Genomic DNA, 19,953 nt, shown 5'->3' on the forward strand with positions numbered 1-19,953 from the left:
CTGGGATTTGGGAGACTAAGACATGAAAGTCTTTTTGTATAGCTATTATGTTGTCTCCTCCACTGCCTGATAATTCTGTAAAACAACATTAATTCTCTAATAAAAAGAAACTCATAACTATAATATGGTTTGTATTAAGCTCAGTAAATCTTACAGGAAAGTAGAAAACTGTTAGATTTACAGTCAGACTTAGGTTTCCATTATACTTCTACTACACTAAGTTATGAGGTTTTACTTACATCACTCAGGTTCTTGGAATTATCACAAAAGTGGGAATCCCTTCCTTGAAGAATGACTTAAGAGGGTTCTTAAATTTATGAAAAAAATTACACTAAAAATGGTTAGTTGTCATTTCCCAGTCCAGGACTTGTACTGCTTGCCTTGTGGGAATTTATGCCAACAACTGTGCTATGCAGAGAGCTAGGATGAGATGTATGTGTTCCTTCCCTCCCTTTTTCATTTGCAACTTGTCTTTTTTCCAGTTTCCTTCCCCTAAGTGAAAGGAAGGGAATAGAATTCCCTTCAGATTCAGAGATTTGTGGTTTACATATGCTCGGTTCAAGTATAAATTTTCGTATATATTTCAGTAATCTGTAATTTTTTTTCCTCCAGTGTTATTGCTGGGTCTCTGTGCCTTTACCACAAATTCACTGCTCCTGGAAGCTATTTTTTCCCCTTTTGTTGCCCTTGTTATTTTATCATTGTTGGGGTTATTATTATTGCTGTTGTTATTGTTTTGGATAGGACAGAGAGAAATTGAAAGAGGAGGGGAAGAAAGAGGGGGGAGAGAAAAATAGATACCTGTAGACCTGCTTCACCAATTGTGAAGTGACCCCCCTGCATGTGGAGATCCATATGCAGGTCCTTGACATTCTTGCCATGTGCGCTTAGCCCGCTGTTCTATTGCCCGACCCCTAATAATCTATAACTTTTATCTTTTCTTTTTCCATTTCCTTTTATCTCTCTTTTCCTCTTATCTCCCACATCCTTTTATTCTGTCTCTTCCCTTCCTTTCCTCTACTCTCTTCTCTTTTCATTTTTTATTTTATTTTATTTTTTATTTTTTATTTAAGAAAGGATTAATTAACAAAACCATAGGGTACGAGGGGTCTCTTCTCTTTTCTTAGCAGCAGGGTGGTGAGGATTAGTTCTCTATCATTGAAGGACTCTGATACTTGGCTCAGGCACCCTTTAATCAGAGAGGTCTACTTTCTAGTTCTATCTTGTAGAGAGGTTCCTAATTCCCATTAGCTCTTCCTTATGTAAACACCATTTTTTTTAAAGACTTTTTTTTTTATTCCTTTTTGTTGCCCTTGTTTTATTGTTGTAGTTATTATTGTTGTCATTGTTGTTGGATAGGACAGAGAGAAATGGAGACAGGAGGGGAGACAGAGAGAGGGAGAGAAAGATAGACACCTGCAGACCTGCTTCACCACCTGTGAAGCGACTCCCCTGCAGGTGAGGAGCCGGGGGCTTGAATTGTGATCCTTACGCCAGTCCTTGACTTTGCGCCATGTGCGCTTAACCCACAGTGCTACCGCCCGACTCCCTGTAAACACTGTTTAAGAGTGGACTTGGTGTGAGTGTTTATAGCAAATGGAGAGGGCAGGAGAGATAGCTCAGGTGGTAGAATGTCTGCATTGCATTGTGCAGAACTCAGGTTCTAGGCCCTGAGCTGCATAGGAAGTTTTATGGCAATGGAGAAAATTTCAGTGTTGTGGTGTCTTTCCCTCTCTCTGCCTCTCTATCCAGATGAAAAAAGGTGGATCAGATGATGTTATCACAGAAGCCCACAGATTCTGGCCCCTCTCAACCCCCCTATAATAAAGAAAAAAATACCCTTTTTTAGTAAATAGACAATTAAATAGAATCTTTGGGACATGTTACTAGCTGAAAATACTCTACTCCTTGAGAAGAAACAACAACAGCAACAACAAAACAGATAAATAACCACTAGTGGATTGAGCAATCTTCTGCAACAAGTAGGGGGAGTCTCTGCTACTTTAGTGTTTCTAAGCAAGGCAACTGCTACTTCTCTGTCTGCCTGTTCTGTTGCCAGTGGGTCTTGGTGTGGTTGCAAAACTGCTTTGCCATCAGCTGTGTGACATCAGGGGGTAGTGAGAATTGGTGAATGGTCAACTTCCTTGATTCGACTTCACTGCTTTCAAACATCTAGCTTTTATTGTGGGTGGGCTCATTCTATATAACTAGAGAGCTCACCTCCTTTGATTTCTTTCAGTATTCACATTTTCTTCCTATCAGAGGGAGTGTGGGAAGGAAAATATCCTGCCAAGCCATACAACAGTTGTAAAACATTAAATTGTTTATGATGGTCAAAGATATCTAAAATTTATCTGATTCCTGAAATCCATACTCAAAATAATGTCCCTCTGTATCCCAGAACTCAAGAGCAAAGAACAAACTTCTGAAATGAGAAAAGAAACATCTGAGGGAATAGGTGCTGAGGAAACAATAAGAACCATTGGAGGGATTCCTACCCCTAGAGAACAAATGGGGAAGAAAACAACCCAGTTCTGAGCTTTGCTAAGCATCTAACAATACAGTGCTGGTTAAAACCTTCAAGGTGTGTCAGTCCACTTTTGAGGTCATACCCTGGTCCACATAAGTTGTCCACAATCAGAGACCAGGAGGTGGTGCACCTGGTTGAGTGCATATATTATAATGTGCAAGGGTCCAGGTTTAAGCCCCCCATCTCCACCTGCAGGGGGCAAGCTTTGCAAGCAGTGAAGCAGTGCTCTTTATCTTCTCCTTCCCATTTGATTTCTCTCTCATATCTAATAAATATAAAAAAATGATGATAAAATAGATTTTTAAAAACACAGCTGTACAACCAATGAAAGGAAACTCAATGAACCTCTCTGTGGTCTAGTTTCTGTACTGATAAAGTAAAGTTCAGTGATCTTTGGGGATTACTATTAGGACTGCAGGAAAGAAATAAGAAGTCCTCAGCCAACACTGGGGACAGTGAATGTCCCACTATGTTCACTATTTCTTTCCTACTGGATCCTCATACAGATATGAGGATGAAATAAAAGCAAGATGACTCAGATATTGTCTATAGAATTTTTTCAGCACAGGTAAGAAATGACATCTGGTTGGTGAAATGTTGAGAAAGGCTAGGCATGAGACCAAGGCAACCCAAATCATAATACTAAATCAAGTCAATAAAATTTGCATTTCTGCAGCTTGTGAGGGGTGCATATGGACAAGATGGTGGAAATGGAGAGAGAAGGGCAGGCAAGATAGCTCACCTAGATTTCTACTTTGTCATGTATGTGACCCAGGTTCCAGTCCAATTTCTGTCACTCTCAGGGGATAAGCTTCAGAGCTATTGTCCCTCGCCCACACCATCCCTGTGTGTGTATGTGTTTCTTTATCTAAAAAAGTTGTCCTGGAGCAGTGAGGTTGGTTTTGGATTTATTTGTTTTCAGGTATTAGCAATAATGACCTAATAATGCTAAATGACCTAGTTCTTGACTCCTACAATACTGGATTTTTTGTGCCAAATTATTTAGCTCTGGGAGTCGGGCTGTAGCGCAGCGGGTTAAGCGCAGGTGGCGCAAAGCACAAGGACCGGCATAAGGATCCTGGTTTGAACCCCGGCTCCCCACCTGCAGGGGAGTCGCTTCACAGGCGGTGAAGCAGGTCTGCAGGTGTCTATCTTTCTCTCCTCCTCTCTGTCTTCCCCTCCTCTCTCCATTTCTCTCTGTCCTATCCAACAACTACAACAACAATAATAACTATAAAAATAAAACAACAAGGGCAACAAAAGGGAATAAATAAATAAAATAAATATTAAAAAAAAAAAATTATTTAGCTCTAAATAAAAAATCATGTATTTATATATAGTGATCAGTTTTTTTTAACTTGCTGTGACCATTAAAACAAAGTTAATCAAAGGAAAAAAAGATTATTTAATACATTTTTATATCAACTTCATGTTGGATTAAACAAAGACATTTTGGGTGCCAAAAATGTAGGAAAACATATGCTCTCAGAAGGAATGTCCACCAAGTTAAATATGATTGGCTAAGGGATGACGGGACTATATTGTCCTTTTTTGATTCTGCCCTGGAATGGTAAAAAATAATCACAGGGCCAGACACACAGGGTAGAGCTGTGCTTGGCAAGCTGTGACAGAAACACTGTGCAGATGCATAAACTAAGGTCCTGAATGGCCCAGGTCACATTGTCTACTCACAACTATCCTCTTCGTGGAGAACATGATCCTGTTCAAGGATAATCCCTCTCTCAAAAAAATAAAATAAAATAAAATAAATTCTTCTTACTTGGGAAGTCTACTTGTATATGGTGGTTCTTGACTTCTCTGTTATGTAATGTTCCTTTTTCCATTGATGCAACTGTATACAGAAACATTATGGGAATTGAAATCACAGGCTTATTCTTAGTTAGGAAATTATTGGCAAAGATTGATGATTAGCATGCTTTGGAAGATTCAGAATACTTGTGTGTTTAAAACTTCTTCCCTTGCATGTTACATTTCCTAGTGACAGAAGGTACGAAAGGGATGGGTAAAGATATTCTGAATGAAATTCCATGTGTGATACTACTGGTGGGAGGAACTTTGTCTATACACTAACATATACTAATTTCAATAATTCCCTCATGTCTCCATCCAGGTATCTATGATCTCTGCCTTTTGCTTTTTTTCCCCCTGATTTCTCTAACTCAACAGCTATAGTTGCCATCTAGGTTCTAAAGGTGACAAGGTTGAGGTGGGGTTAATGTTCTTGGGTGGAAGGAACATTATTAAAGATAAAGGCATCTGGGTTCTGAATGAGGATATTTGATTCTAGGTTTGGCTACATATAACTTGATATGTCACTGGGTCTTTTTCTCCTCTGTGTAGTAAAATCATTCTTTAGTTTATTTCAATTTTTTTCATCTTCAATGTAAACCTAACTCTACATGTCACCCCTCTGGGTGTTTATTATATCAATAGTAGAGCCAATACAATACACTAATTAATGTCCTCAATGACTGGGAAGATGTGGTAAGTAAGAGAAGGGCTGTTTTCACAAATCATAAACCGTATCCTATATTTTGACTATTACTAGTTCTTTCATGAGTACTATGCAGTTTATGTAGAAGATATTCATGAAAAAGGTCTTCATGACTTCTCTAACACCTTCATGAGGTTAATATTATTGTACCCATTTCATAGATGAGGAATTAAGGCACTTAGGATAAAGCCCATGTTGACCTGTATCAACTGTTAACATTGCATTATGCTCCTGTTCATGACCATGTCCATGTGACAGCTGATGCCAGAGTAAGCCTTCTCATTAGTGGGATTCTTAGGAGCTGGTGGGAGACCTGTGGGGGCCAGATTGGTGGCTGCTAAGATGAATCAGACCTAGCATATCCCACCTTCACCTCCACTCATTTGTCAGTTGGGCAGTATCATAATCTTTCTAATTGTTAACTATGATATGATGCAGATGATTCACTATGCATCTCTCTCAACCCCAAAGTCTTACCTGCTTTAAGAGGGAAGGTGTCTGGTGAGTTGGGAATGGAGTCCTGGAAGAGAAGAAAGAAAAGAGAACCAGCATCAGAATGGCATCTAAGTAAAACAACTCATCTTTTTAAATTTCTATTTTGATTGTCCTCAAAGTATTTGATTATTTTAAAAGTTGTCTCAGATCTGTGAGCCCTAGAAATGACAAATATATACAAAAATAAGTAAAGATATAAGTAGATAATTTGCTGACTTAGCACATGATAGAGTTTTTGTCTTCCACTCACTTGATAATCTGTCTAATGGAAACAAAACGAAGATTGCTTTCACTTTTCACAGGCATGGAACAAGGGACTGAGAGAGGAAAAATGAGAGCATCATGGTAGTTCAGGGACAGAATCTGGAACTCTTAACTCCCAATCCAATTTTATACTATTGTTTTCTACATATTCTATACCCCCCCACCTAAGTCAACACAAGAACAATCATACACACTATATACATATATGTGGTTTCTTTTTTTCCACTTTTGATTCACCAACCAGTGAGGGCCACTTGCAAACAAAGCTAGGAAGGTACATTTATACCTCTGTGGTTGGAAATTCTTAATAAATTGAATTATTTTATGTTAAACATTATGAGTTACCATAAGTAGTTAGTTTGAATCCCTATTTGCATGGATTTGTTACAAGTTTGGATTAGAACTACTATAAACAAATTTATAAAATGTAACATAAGGAATTACATTATCTATTTAATATCCACATTGCGTGTCATATCACTTATTCTATAATTTACACAGTATATATACATACATGACATAAAATAATAAGTATAGACATTTGCACAAATAAGCAGGAAGCTGAAAGAAACAGGTTGTGTTCTGAAGGGAGATCTCCCAGTGTTGAAGATTGGAGAGGAGGAAAAGTAAGTTTGGTTGATGTGTTTTGAGAAAGGAGGCAATGAAAATAGATTGACATGGCTCTTCACTCATGATAAATTCTTCAGAGACTAACTCCCCATCCCAAATCTCAGCCCACTCCCCACTCTACTGTAGACACCTGCTAATAAGGAATGAAGTAAGTGTCTTATTAATCTTTTGAACCATCCAGATTTGGAACTTCTATGATACACTGCATTGAAATATTAACAGCCACAGAGAACTGAGTATTTGCATAATTGTATGAAGCCTCTTTCAGAGCAAGAAGTCACTGTCCATATCTTATTTTCCCATTCTGCGTGAACACTCAGGGCCATCAGAAATCCCCCCTTTTAGTTTACCATTTTCCAAGGGACTATCTTTTACATCCCATGAACAGAAATAGTTCATTTTTTATTAAGTGAATTTCCTTTCCAGCCCTAGTAGATGGTAATGTATGGAGGGAGTCCTATTTTTTTTCTTTTTTTATTATACTTGATAGGGCAGAGAGAGATATTGACAGGGAATGGGAAGGGGAGATAGAGAGGGAAAGAGAAAGATAATACCTGTAAACTGCTTGTGAAGTGTCCTTCCTGTAGGTGCAGAGTGGGGGCTCAAACCCAGGTCCTTGAATGTGATAACATATGTTCACCTGGGTGCACCACCATCACTCCTAAAGGAGTCTTCTGGTAGAAAAGAGCTGTCATAGAATTTATCTAAATATGGGGAAGTCAGTATAAACATTTGGTTTTAGCTTTTCAGGGGAAAGGAATTAAATTTGTTTGGAAAGGTTATTTCTTGTATGTTTTAATGATCTATTACATTATTGCTTGGTTTAAAGATCTCAACCTAACAATTTTATGACACATTATGCCTGCAGTTCATAGGAAAACCATCAGAAAATTACCCTGTGTTTACTCCATAAAAAAACACTTCAAAAATCTAATAAACACCTAATTTTACTAACAAACATGGCCATCCATTCCTATGATATATGGATGCCCAAAGAAAAACACACATGTTTGGATGAGGTGCTAAGATAGTTGAATTGGCAACTGCTAGGGAAGTTACTCAAAGACAATTTGAGAATGTTAGAGCAATGAAGCCAGTGGAGCCACCCCAGTGGCAATGAGCAATGGTGGAAATATCAGAGAATCATGTATTCAGCACGTTTGCACCAGACACTGCATATGCTGTGGATTTTGTAGGTTTGTCACTAAATTTGTATTTAAAAATACAAATAGATGTATGATTGGCATTGTAAGCTGTCACAAGAGCTTTCTAGATTTGTAGGTGATTGTTTATGTCATGGGTACTATGCTACTTGCTGTCCATCAACTGCTCTTGGGAATGTTGTCTCCCAGCCCTAAAGTTCACTCCCACATCTTGCCTGGGTGTCTGGATCCTGAGGAAATGAAAGCCATATTCTTCAGTAACTTGACTTTGAGGAAAATAGTACATAGGCCAGACATAGCCACATGTAAACAGATCCTTCTAAGTTGTCTATCTCAACTCCATTTGTGGGAAACTTCATTTCTATTGCTATCAACCATCTTTACCTCTGCGTATTTGCCTTTTGCTTCAGTCTCTGTGTGTGTATGATGTTTTTCTCTGACAGCTATTCTAGGTACAGGAAGAGGAACAATAACAAACCTGCTCATCTCCAATAAAAAATAAACAACTTGTTTGCAATAATATAGCCAGTCTAGGACCCATTTTTCTCATTTCCTTGAATCCCTGTCATTAAAGGGCTAATAATCCTTCCTTTCATCGGACTTTGGGGACATAACAAGATATTGTACATCGACTGCTAGCAAGTGATTGAAGGTGGTTGTTTTGGTTACTCCCTTGTTACCAATGATATGCTCAATTTGCCACAATTCCTTTAAAGACTTATTTCTCCCCCAGAGAACAATGATTTACATGGGATCAATGTGTTCCCAAATTTTCTCATGACAAAAGATGTCCTCTCTGATTGAAAACAGCTAACGGTAATGAATATTTGAAACATTTGAGAGAGTTATCACGTATACTTTCTTGTTGCCCCTATTCTGTCTTGGAAATGAGCCAGAAAAATCTTTTCCAGGAAAGCCTTTTTTACTTTCAAGATAAGACGATTAAGTATTTAATGAGAATGATTAATCCAGAGACTAAATGTTTTACTGCATTATCTTATCTAATCTTTACCTAAGAGTTAGTGGTTGACAAGACTTAGAGAAGTAATTTAGTGATAACAGAAGTTCCTAAGGTTGAGGAATATCAGGGAGAGGATTCAGACCTAAGTGTGTTGACTTGGAAGGTAAACATCTTCAATACTATGCTACAGTGATTCTCTAGGGTAGAACAAAATGAAGCTGGGACAGCAAACTTTTGAGATGTGAAGGAAAAGTGATTGGAGGTCATAGATATTTCCCAGGGAAAGAAAATCTTATTGGCAGCTTTAGGTCTGGTTAAATTTGACCAGCATGGCTTAAAGTAGTACATTTCTTGTAGGGGCACTTATTAAAATATTGATTCTCATTCAGTATGTCTGGGATATAAGTCCTTGAGCATTACATTGCTATTAAGATTCTAGGTGATGTCCATACAGATGAGCTTTGGACTAGATTTTGAATAGCAAGGGTTTGGAGACATTCTCAGTAAATTATTGAGTCAGAACACCTGAGATTTTCCTTCCCTAAGAGAAATGAATATTGGAGACTGAGTTTGGAGCTGGGCTTATAGCTGGCTTTAAAAAATCTTCCTAGTCTGAAGATGAGGGTATATTCTGTTCTCTCACTTTCCTCTATCAACTGATGCCACTAACTCTACTTTCTGCTGCTCTCTTGTGATATGTGGACTGACCTCTGTTCTGACCTCAGCACCTGGGCTTTCTGTATTCACTGGTTCCTCTTGCCTCACCTGAAATGCTCTACCCTGCCTCCCCACCTCCATGTACCACCAGCTTTCCAATGAAGTGGTCTTCACTATAGAAGAATGGTAGTTACTAAAGCTGAAATACATGATAGAATTAGCAACACTTATTCTTCAACCTCACTCCATGAACTGACTCAGACAGGTGTTCTAAAGTATGTCAAAACTGCTGAGTGGAGAACATTTATGTCTTCAAAGTATTACCTCATAGTCTACTTATTAATAAGAAGTAAAAGTATACATATTTATAAAAAAGATATCCAGCAGTCACCACCTTATTCAAGTCATAAAGTATCATCATTGCTAATGGGACAGACTGACACATAGTCCTGCCTCTAGCCAAGCTATTATATGGACTACTTACTTATGCACTGTTCTTGGTAAATATATTTCGTTTGAACGTAACATTAGGAATTACTTAGACAAGCCCAAACTGTGAGTGATTGTACAACACAGCTCACCAGAATCCTTCAAAAGAAGTCATGAAAGGGGCTAGGTGGTGGCACACCTCGTTAAACACACATAGTACCTTTCTCTTTTCCTCTCTACCTCCTCTACCCTCACAGTTTCTCTCTGTTACTTCAAATAAAAATAGAAAGGAAACAAACAAACAAATAAACACCTGAGAGGTGTATTCATAGTGCTAGCACCCAGTGATAACCCCGGAAGCCAAAAAAGAATCATGAAAAACAAATGTGTAAATCTCTCTTAAAAAAAAAAAATCATGAAAAACAAATGTGTAAATCTCTCTTAAAAAAAAAAACAAAACACATGAATGATAAACGGGGCCCAGGAGGTGGTGCACCTAGTTAAGTACACACACTACAGTACAGGACCCAGGTTCAAGTTTCTGGTCCTCACCTGCAGGGGGTTTCATGAGTGGTGAAATAAAGCTGCAAGTTTCTGTCTCTTTCTCTCTATCTTTCTCTCCCTTCTCAATTTCCCTCTCTATCTACCCAATAAAAAAAGAAAGAAACATATTTAAAGAAGAAGAAGGAGAAAGAGAAGGAGGAGGAGGAGGAGGGAGAGGAGAAGAAAAATTAGTACTAGTAGTCATGATAAACAAGTAGCAAAGGGCAGGGGAGACTGTAGATCATTATTTCTCAAACTTTAATGAACCTACAGATAAGCCAAGAAGCTTTTTGAAATGAAGACTTTTACTCAGTAAGTATAGAAATGAAGTACAAGATTCTGCATTTTTATGAATTTTTTAGCAAACCAGAATTGCATCACCATCATGTTATAAAAAATCACCAAAAGTGATTAAGGAGAGACTACATACAAAAGCCCCTGCATTTTTTAATAGCCACATAGGTGTCTAAGGCTCTTGCGATCCCAACTAAATTGCAGGCCTTTCTTAGATTCACTCTTAAGAACAAAAGCAACTATTATTAATATTTAACTATCTGGCTTTGAGATCTTTGGCATGAGTTTACATACAAAACTACTTCTTGAGAAAAGAGCATCAGATGATAATTTCTTGCCCTAATTTTGAGTCTTTGAGGGATGTGTAAAATGCTTTGCAAAGTGTACCTTTCTGCTCTAAGGCACACATAAAAGGTAAACAATTATTCCATGTAGGACAAATATGTAGGGAATTACCTCTTTTAGCACATTCACAAGAAGAAACATTCTCATACCTCATTGTCCTTTTTCTGTTAATATTTAAGTACTGAGTGAACATTAGTTTTTTTATTATCTTCCTCATAGTTCCTTATAGTTTATAATTCTTTGTTCTCTGACTTTTATGTATGTGTATTTATATCAAAGGCCAGCTGTGACTCAAAAATTATTAGAGCAACAACTGATTCTTTCATCTTTGGATCCATCATTATCACATTTCTATTTTTTCCAACAAGGTTTGTGATTATCCCCCCCCCAAAAAAATAAAGCTCTATAAAAATGGCTACACTGGTGCCTGCAAGTTAGCTCACCTGGAAAGTGGGTATATTTTGCCATGTCTGTGTCCTGGGTTGTAGTCTGGTACCTCAATGCAGCAGAGGAAGCTTAGATGTTGAAAAAGGTGGTTCAGAAGAATAAACCCCCGGTGATGAAAAGATAGAGAGAGGGGGGATAGAGAGAGAGAGAGAAAGAGAGAGAGAATATCAAGAAAATAGGTGTATGGCTTAGAGACTCTGTTGCTCTCCTTTGACCCATCCTTTGTCTGTTGGTAGAGTACCCTTACTTTTCTTAAACACAGCTGTACTTTATTATTATTATTATTTAAAATATTTATTTATTTTCCCTTTTGTTGCCCTTGTTTTTTTATTGTTGTAGTTGTTGATGTTGTCATTGGATAGGACAGAGAAAAATGGAGAGAGGAGGGGACGACAGAGAGGGGGAGAGAAAGACACCTACAGACCTGCTTCACCACCTGTGAAGTGACTCCCCTGCAGGTAGGGAGCCGGGGGCTCGAACCGGGATCCTTAGTTGGTCCTTGCTTTTTGTGCCACGTGTGCTTAACCCACTGCGCTACCGTCCAACTCCCACAGCTGTACTTTTTACTGTGTTTTCTGACTTGCTCTTGAATTATTTCTCATGGCAAAAATCAAGAAGCCATCTCAAGTCAGCTTTGTAAAAGATCCTTTAAATAGTAACTGTTTATATTAAAAGCAACAGACTCAAATGCAGCTTCTAGCCCTGTATTGTAGTCTGGATCTGCAAACAAAACACTGTACAGATGCTATAGGTGATATTTTCGGGCAGGTGAGGGAAATTCAAATATGAATAGCATTGTTATGAAATAATGGCACTGAATTAACATTAAATTAAGTCTCTTGGTTACAGTAAGAACGAAGTAGTTATTAAAATCCATGCTGCTGAAAGATCACTTTAAAATATATTACTTTCTATGTTTTTCAATGATTTATGTTTTATATTATCTACAGATAATAGTGAGAGGAGGGCAGGGAGTGGCGCACCAGTTAAGCACATATATCACCATGCTCAAGGACCCAAGTTCAAGACCCCCTCTTCCCACCTACAGGGGAGAAGCCTCATAAGCAGTGAATCAGATCTAAAGATGCCTATCTTTCTCTCTCCTCTCTGTCCCCTCTACCCTCGCAATTTATATCTAGTCAAATAAAAATAGAAAGGAAACAAAATGGCTTCCAGTTATGGTGGATTCATAGTGCAGCCACCAAGTCCCAGTGATAACTTTGGTGTCAATACATAAGTAAATAAATAAATAAATAGTTTAAAAAATGAGAGAGGAGGGTAATAGTATGAGAAGAGGGTTAGAGAAAGATACATGTAGTAGTCTGGGAGGTCATGCAGTAGATAAAGCATTGGACTTTCAAGCATGAGGTCCTGGGTTCAGTCCCCAGCAGCACACATACCAGAGTGATGTCTGGTTTTCTCTCTCTCTCTCTCTCTCTCTCTCTCTCTCTCTCTCTACCTATCATTCTTCATAAAAAAATAAATAAATAAAATCTTTAAATCATGGTCTTCCATCTCTTTACTCATCGAAGCTCACAGAGAATGTTACACAACTATCAACTAGTTTCATTTTTAAAAATTTTTTCTTTTGTAATTTTTACTTATTTTCCCTTTTATTGCCTTTGTTGTTTTTTATTGTTCTTGTAGTTATGATTGTTACTGTTATTGATACCGTCATTGTTAGATAGGACAGAGAGAAATGGAGAGAGGAGGGGAAGACAGAGGGGGGAGAGAAAGATAGACACCTGCAGACCTGCTTCACCACCGGAGAAGCGATTCCCCTGCAGGTGGGGAGCTGGGGGCTCATACCCAGATCCTTACCCTGGTCCTTGTGCTTCACGCCACATGTGCTTAACTTGCTGTGCTACCGCCTGACTCCCAAGTTTCATTTTTAAATAACTAGGATGCAAATTTAAGTTCCTTGACTCTCTCCTATTGATTCTTTGCCAGATGTTATGTCATACTCTGTTCATTTGTCTTAGTTCTGTCATAAAGTCAGCCAGCATACCTCTTCATGTAGGAAGTATTCCTTAATAACTCATCCTCAAGAGAAATCTTTCTTCTTAATGCCTATAACAGTTGCTATCTGAATACATTTTTTGAATTAATGTATGTAAAAACTCTTTATGCCTCCTTTCAAGCAAGTAATTGTTATTTCTGAGGCTGAGAAATCACAGCACACCAAAGCATAAATCAAACTGTGAAATGAATCTTTTCATATTCAAACAGGAAGGGTAAGTAAGGAAATGGGTACATAAGAGATAAGGCTTCTGAAAGAAGAGTGGGAACAAAGTTTCTTAATGTTCTGTGACTAATTGCACCAGCAAAGAGAATATTGTTCTAATGAAAGTCTTTAGCACTATCTCTGATGACTTAGATCAGCTCAAGTCTTCTCTTCTTTCTGTTCTATGTTTTCCACATTTACAGGAAAATGAGGAAGAAAGTCCTATTCCTGTTAGCCTCATGGAAAATAATCTATTAAACTAAAAGTGAGATTTGAATAAGGATGGCTTGGAGGTTCTTTCCAGGTTTATATATTATCATTATGCCCTTTCTTCCCTCTTTCTTAGCAGTTCTAGCTATAACCTCTAACTAAAGAACTTCTTACAGTCCACATCAGTTTCCTTCCTCCAACAACTGGTTTTCTTTATGTTAGACTTACTGAAAGTGTAGAGCCTCTGCAGAATCAAGAGATCCCTCAACTTTTCTTTAAAAAGAATATTATTTTAGTAGATGCACATGAATCCAGTAGAATATGAGTTTCATAAATTTCACTATCTAAATCAAATTATCAACACCTCAACTTCCCTTCACTTTTAGTGAGCTTTAGACCTCAATGCTTCATTCTAATTTCAAAGCTCAATGACACTTGAGGAAAAGAGCTAGCAAAAACATTTTAAAGATTGGCTTTTTCAGAAATCTATAAGCAAATTCTGAAGGATCATAATACCACTTAATGGCTGATTTATTATGAATTGAAGAGAAATATGCTAAATTTGGCCAGGTATGGAGGGTTTAGTCTTAAATTATCCAAATTAACAAAAGTTTTATTAGAGTAATACATGAGTAACATGCTCCATCGGTATAGCATTTTCTGTAAGTTATATGCTGGTGCAATTTTTGTAAACATCAATTTCCTAACAGTAAAAAAAACAACTTCCTCCTCTGTTGGTTCTGTTTTCATAACAAATCATGCCATTTGTTTTAAACAAAATATATTATCTGAGGTAGTATGTACAGTGTCTACCCATAATTCTGTATAGTTTTAGCTTTCTGAACAGCTTTGGAGGGGACAGGTGTTGAAAAACATTTCTGTTTTCTGCCTCTGCTCTGTGATTCTTGAGACACCCTTTGTTCTTCAAAGTAGCTTCTCTGGAGGAAGCTTTCAACTTGTCTTGTGGGCTTTAACACTTAATTGCCCAAAGCACTAAGGAACATTGGGTCTTCTATCTTCCTTTTCCCTTACAAATCTTAGATTCTGAAGCACATATCCGTATTTAAAAATAAATAAAATAACCTCTTCATAATGAGTAAGCCCCTGGGAGTGTCAGGAAAATTTGGACTAAGAATTTAGAGCCCTGGAATCTGGTCTGAATACTTTAAAGGCATAGTAGGTAACAAGTTGTGCAAATATGTTATCAAGTTTCCTTATTGCTTCCTTTCTTGACACGAGTGTCCGGCTAAGTCACATTTAAATCTTAATCTATCAAAAATCATAGTTCTGCTTCATTCCTGGGACTCATGTGAGTATAGGGAGTTCTTGAGATAATGACTCAAAAATAGATCCTTCAACATTCCATGTAATTCCAGAGTGTTAAGTTCTCATTTCTTTTCTCAGTTTCTCCATTTACACCACTATCCATCTTCCTCAACTAATTTACAGATTTACTCCCTAGTTATGCTCTCTGGGAGGGGGAAGTGAACATAAATCAGAAAGGAAAGAGGAGTTCACTTACCGTTCTCCGAACTACCAACACCATAATGGTTGCCACAGCAAAGACAAGACACAGAGCCAGAACTGTCGTGGTGAAGTAGAAGTAACTGCGGCTCGTGGTTCCCAAGTGGCTGGCGACAGAGCCCGCGGGCACATGCATGGCTGTGTCTTGAGAAAGGACCACTCGGTTGAGTGCCTGCTGCAGCCCTGGGTCTATTCTTATATAGTCTTCCCCACATCACACCTTATCTCTCCTCATCTGATTCGGTTCTGAGCCCATCTCTGTTCCAAGAAGGATTCTCCCCCTGCATCCTGGATCATGTGACTTGGAAAAAAACCTTCACCGGCTGCCTCGCAAAGAAGTTCTTCTCTGGGGGCGTGAGGTGCAGGGCAGCAGCAGGGGTGGGGGAGAGGCTCATTTTTCATCGCCAGGGATGAAATCAAGTGTAGAGAAACTGTAGCTGCAGAGAAGGTGGGTGATGTCAGAGGGTGAGTAGGAAAATGACGGTTTCCTTCGTCTGTGTGTATGTGTGTGTGCACAAAGCAACTTCTGTTTCCTTTAGCCTCAGCCACGAAACGCCTTCCTGCTTCATAAACTGTTCTCTCTAGCCAAACCCTTGGCTCAGAAGCTCTTGTGGGAATAATTGCTCTAAACTGAGCTATGGGGAGACTATATTCTGTTTATTGCTGTAGAACAATCCAATAGTCCATTCTGATAATATAAATTCCTTCTAAAAAGTGGAAAAAAACACAACAAAACCAGAATACAGCAGGAAGGTGTGGTGTGGAACTATACACTGTAATCTTACAATCTTATAACTTACTATTAATCACAAATAAAAATATAAATTGCAAAATTTCTCAAAACAAAACAAGTAAACAAACAACAGTAGCAGCAACAATAAGAAACAAGAATAAAACAACAACAAAAAGGTACCAGACTTCTGAGATGGAAAAGGTCATAAATGTGGAGATTTATCCAAAGTGGGGTCAGCTAACAGCAATATGAAACTTGGGGAAAAGCTCAAAGACACCATTTGAAAACATTTTTTTTAAGAAAAAAAGTTTGAGAGTATTTTGGGATCTGTTAAACTTGTGTCTACCATAAAACTCATAAAAAAAGGGAAGGAACTGGAAATAAGATGGAGTTTGGGGAAGTGGTAGAGTATAGAGCCGGTGGGTCTGTGTATGTGCATGTGTGTACATCTGTATATGTATTTTGTGTGATGTTTCCATGTCCTATGTATAGATGATAGGTATGTGTGGCTATATGTTTGTAGTATGTAATACTGGCTGTCTCTGTTACTACTGCAATGGAACACCTGCATTCTCTGACTTGGTGTTAGGAATTTTAAAATTTTTTTACACCTTCATTTTTAAAGTATTTACTTATTTAATTTGATAGGACAGAGAGGAATTGATATGGGAAGGGGAGGCAGAGAGACGAAAGAGAAAGAAAGATCTTGGCAGTACTGGGTTTGGGGGGGCTTAAACCTGAGTCCTTGTGCAGTGCAACATGTGTTTAACGTAACTGGGTGTGCCATCACCTGGCTCTGGAATTTTATGCTTTGCTTCACTCTACCTTCACTTCCATTCTTGAAGCAGGTAGTCATAGTTTTTCCCCTCTTCTCTCCTTTCCTTTACAATTAGGAAAGCTGAGTTGCAGAGAGGATGAGGATTGGCTCAGCCAAAGTTGTAAATGCCACTGAAAACTGTGGGGATGTTTAATCACACTGACTGGTTTTTAAGCCCACACTAAACCAATACACTATTGATGTACATTAAGACTGAAAATCTGATGCCCAGTTTCAGTCCTGCCTCTAATTTATCTTGAACCCTTGTATAAATCCCTATCCCCCCTTCCTTTATCCCATTTCCCTTGAAAAGCACCATGAAGTTCAAATGAGATCATGGTGAGAATAGATGTGGTTATGGTTGTGTATCACTCCAATTAAGCATTCCAAATAGTTTTCTGGGTGTAGTCTGTCATTTAAATTCTCTGAAGATTAAAACTTGTCACATTGGTAATTACTAATGATCTTTTCAAAACATCATTTAAAATGTGAATCATTGGTGTTTCCAGATACAGCTTTTTGAAAGCTTCATTCAATAGTCGTCAATTATTTGTCACACCCTTCTTCGTTCTGCTTACTTTTTAGCTGCGATGTATCACTGAGAGCTAGAAGATATTTCATATGCTCCTTCAGAAATGTATGGTGTCCCAAATCAGACTGGAATTATTACTACTGTCACCCTAGAAGAATTCCCAAACTGCTGAGAATCAACTCCAGTTGGGTTAGATGCTACACGTTTATATGGATTGTTGTTCCTAATGAATTTATAAAATCATAGGTACTAGAAGTTAGTTAGTGGTACATTCCAGAGCCCACATGTCACCAGGCATGAGGATATGGCTTGAAGTCCCTCATTCTCACCTGCACTGAGGAAGTTTCATGAATAGAAGAGCCATGCTGCAAGGGTCTCTCTTTGTCTCTCCCTTGTACTGTATCATTCTATCTATTGTGGAGAGAAAAGGAAAAAAATTAGCTTTCAGGAGTGATGGCTCTGTCATACAGACACCAAGCCCTAGAGACAAACCTGGTGGCAAAAAAAAAAAAAAAAAGGAAAGGAAAGAAAAGTGAGTTACTAGATACGGGAAAACCAGTAAGGAGTAAACTGTTTTCTTTTTTTTTTTTCTTTTATTTAAGAAAGGATTAATTAACAAAACCATAGGGTAGGAGGGGTACAACTCCACTCAATTCCCACCACCCAATCTCCATATCCCACCCCCTCCCCTGATAGCTTTCCCACTCTCTATCCCTCTGGGAGCATGGACCCAGGGTCATTGTGGGTTGTAGAAGGTGGAAGGTCTGGCTTCTGTAATTGCTTCCCCGCTGAATATGGGCATTGACTGGTCAGTCCATACTCCCAGTCTGCCTCTCTCTTTCCCTAGTAGGGTGGGTCTCTGGGGAAGCGGAGCTCCAGGACACATTGGTGGGGTCTTCAGTCCAGGGAAGCCTGGCCGGCATCCTGATGACATCTGGAAGCTGGTGACTGAAAAGAGAGTTAACATACAAAGCCAAACAAATTGTTGAGCAATCATGGACCCAAAACTTGGAATAGTGGAGAGGAAGTGTTAGGGGGATACTCACTGCAGACTCTAGTGTACTTCTGCTTTCAGGTATATATTATTCACTAGCTTATGGATAAGTGTGAACATATGCTCTCTCTCACAGAACTTGGTCTATATCTAGGTTTTGGGACTTTGTTAACAAAGTAAACTGTTTTCTTGGATGACATAGAGAGTTAGTTCAAATACCTGTTCTATAGTCAAGAAAACTGAGGCCTTTGATTCCAGGCTGAACTTGGTTTTGGAATAAATGGATGCACCCACTTATTTGGCATAGTGTTTGTGGTGGGAGTGAAGCAAGCCAATGTTTTGTGAAGTGTGAACCTGCCTGGTCTGAGGAGAAAGCTGTGTCCTGCTGTGACTATGGGCAGAGAGTGTGTAGCAGGTGCTTCTGTCACCTGTTTGCCCAAAGCTACTGAGAACTGGCTGCTCCCTTGGCCTTCCTCTCTAGTCTCTTTGATGAAAGTGGAAAACTTCTGATTGTTGAATGGAAGCTGTGGGTGTTGAAAAATAAAAAAGGCTGCTTGAAGTGCAAGTCTTCCTGAAGGCCCATGAGGTTGAGAAGGGCAGTGGAAAAAAAAGTTTGTTTTACAGTTACCATTTTGCATACAATACATTGTCCTGGGGGGAGGGATGGCTGACAATGGGGAAAAATCACCCTTTGTTTTTTTCTCAGAACCTTCTAAGCAGTTGAGATTTTCAGATGAGTTTGTTTATCTGCTTGGGGACAACATATTTTTCTTCTGCTGTGGTCATCCTTCACTCAAGGGTTCCCTCACTTTCTCCATTAGTCTAAACTCTGCTGTCACAATGTTGGGCAAACGAGCCTGGCCAACCTGGCAGGTCCATCTATTGTGCTAAATGACTGATTTCTCTTTTCCCCAAAACAGCCACCAAATTTCAAGTGGAAAGAGACTTTACAGAGTTTCTTTTTGACTGATTTCTAGATCCTTTCTGGAAGTGAAACTGTTCAAAGGGAGAAAGATGTAAGAAGGTGGAATTGGCTGGCTGCAGCTAAGTGGGATAAGCGTGCTTAGACCTGCTTTCTCACCTACTTAGGACAACATGGGATCTCTCCAAGATGGAACAAAATTTAAAAACCTGTGATAAACCTCAAAACTCATATTCCTTCATTGAGGAACCAGGACAAAGAAATGGAAATTACTGAGGAAATGGCACAAGGGGAGGCTTAAGACAGAAGTTCCCCCTTGCTTCTCATTCTCTTTGTAAATATGTCCCACATACCAAGGCCTCTTTCCAAGTTGTCCTCAGCCTCTCATTACTTCTGGTCCTTCCTGTCCCTCCAGACCCTTCAAGCCCACTGTACCTCATCCAAAAAAGCCTGGCCAAACCTCCCCAATCCACCATCTTCTCTCCAGAACCTTATATGGTGCCTGTTTGTCCTGATATAGAACTTGCAAGTGTGTGAAATTTGCTTCTCCACTGGGTAGAGTCCTTGAATTTTGTCTATGCTTCCTTGTACCCTACCTTACATTTCTTAGTCTCAGGCTTCCATATGATTAATTTTCTATCAATATTTGTGTTTATTGAAAGAGGCAGTTCTAGAAATCTGACCCATGGAAAGGATTTGAGTAATGCTCTGTTTGCCTCTCAAC

At 38.8% G+C, this 19,953-nt stretch overlaps 1 protein-coding gene across 1 annotated transcript in view; it reads right to left on the reverse strand.

The window, feature by feature from the left end:
- TNFSF8 (TNF superfamily member 8) overlaps positions 1–15,673 on the reverse strand; it is a 34,591-nt gene extending 18,918 nt beyond the window's left edge. Inside the window, exons 1-2 of the mRNA XM_016189830.2 lie at positions 15,230–15,673; positions 5,523–5,565 (exon numbers count right to left, since the gene is read on the reverse strand). Of these exons, the coding sequence (XP_016045316.1) occupies positions 5,523–5,565; positions 15,230–15,367 (181 nt within the window). The 5' untranslated portion in view covers positions 15,368–15,673. The remainder of the gene's footprint in view (positions 1–5,522; positions 5,566–15,229) is intronic.
- Positions 15,674–19,953: the final 4,280 nt, after the last annotated feature.

The sequence above is a fragment of the Erinaceus europaeus genome, chromosome 10 (genome assembly GCF_950295315.1).
Source record: "Erinaceus europaeus chromosome 10, mEriEur2.1, whole genome shotgun sequence".
NCBI lineage: Eukaryota > Metazoa > Chordata > Mammalia > Eulipotyphla > Erinaceidae > Erinaceus > Erinaceus europaeus.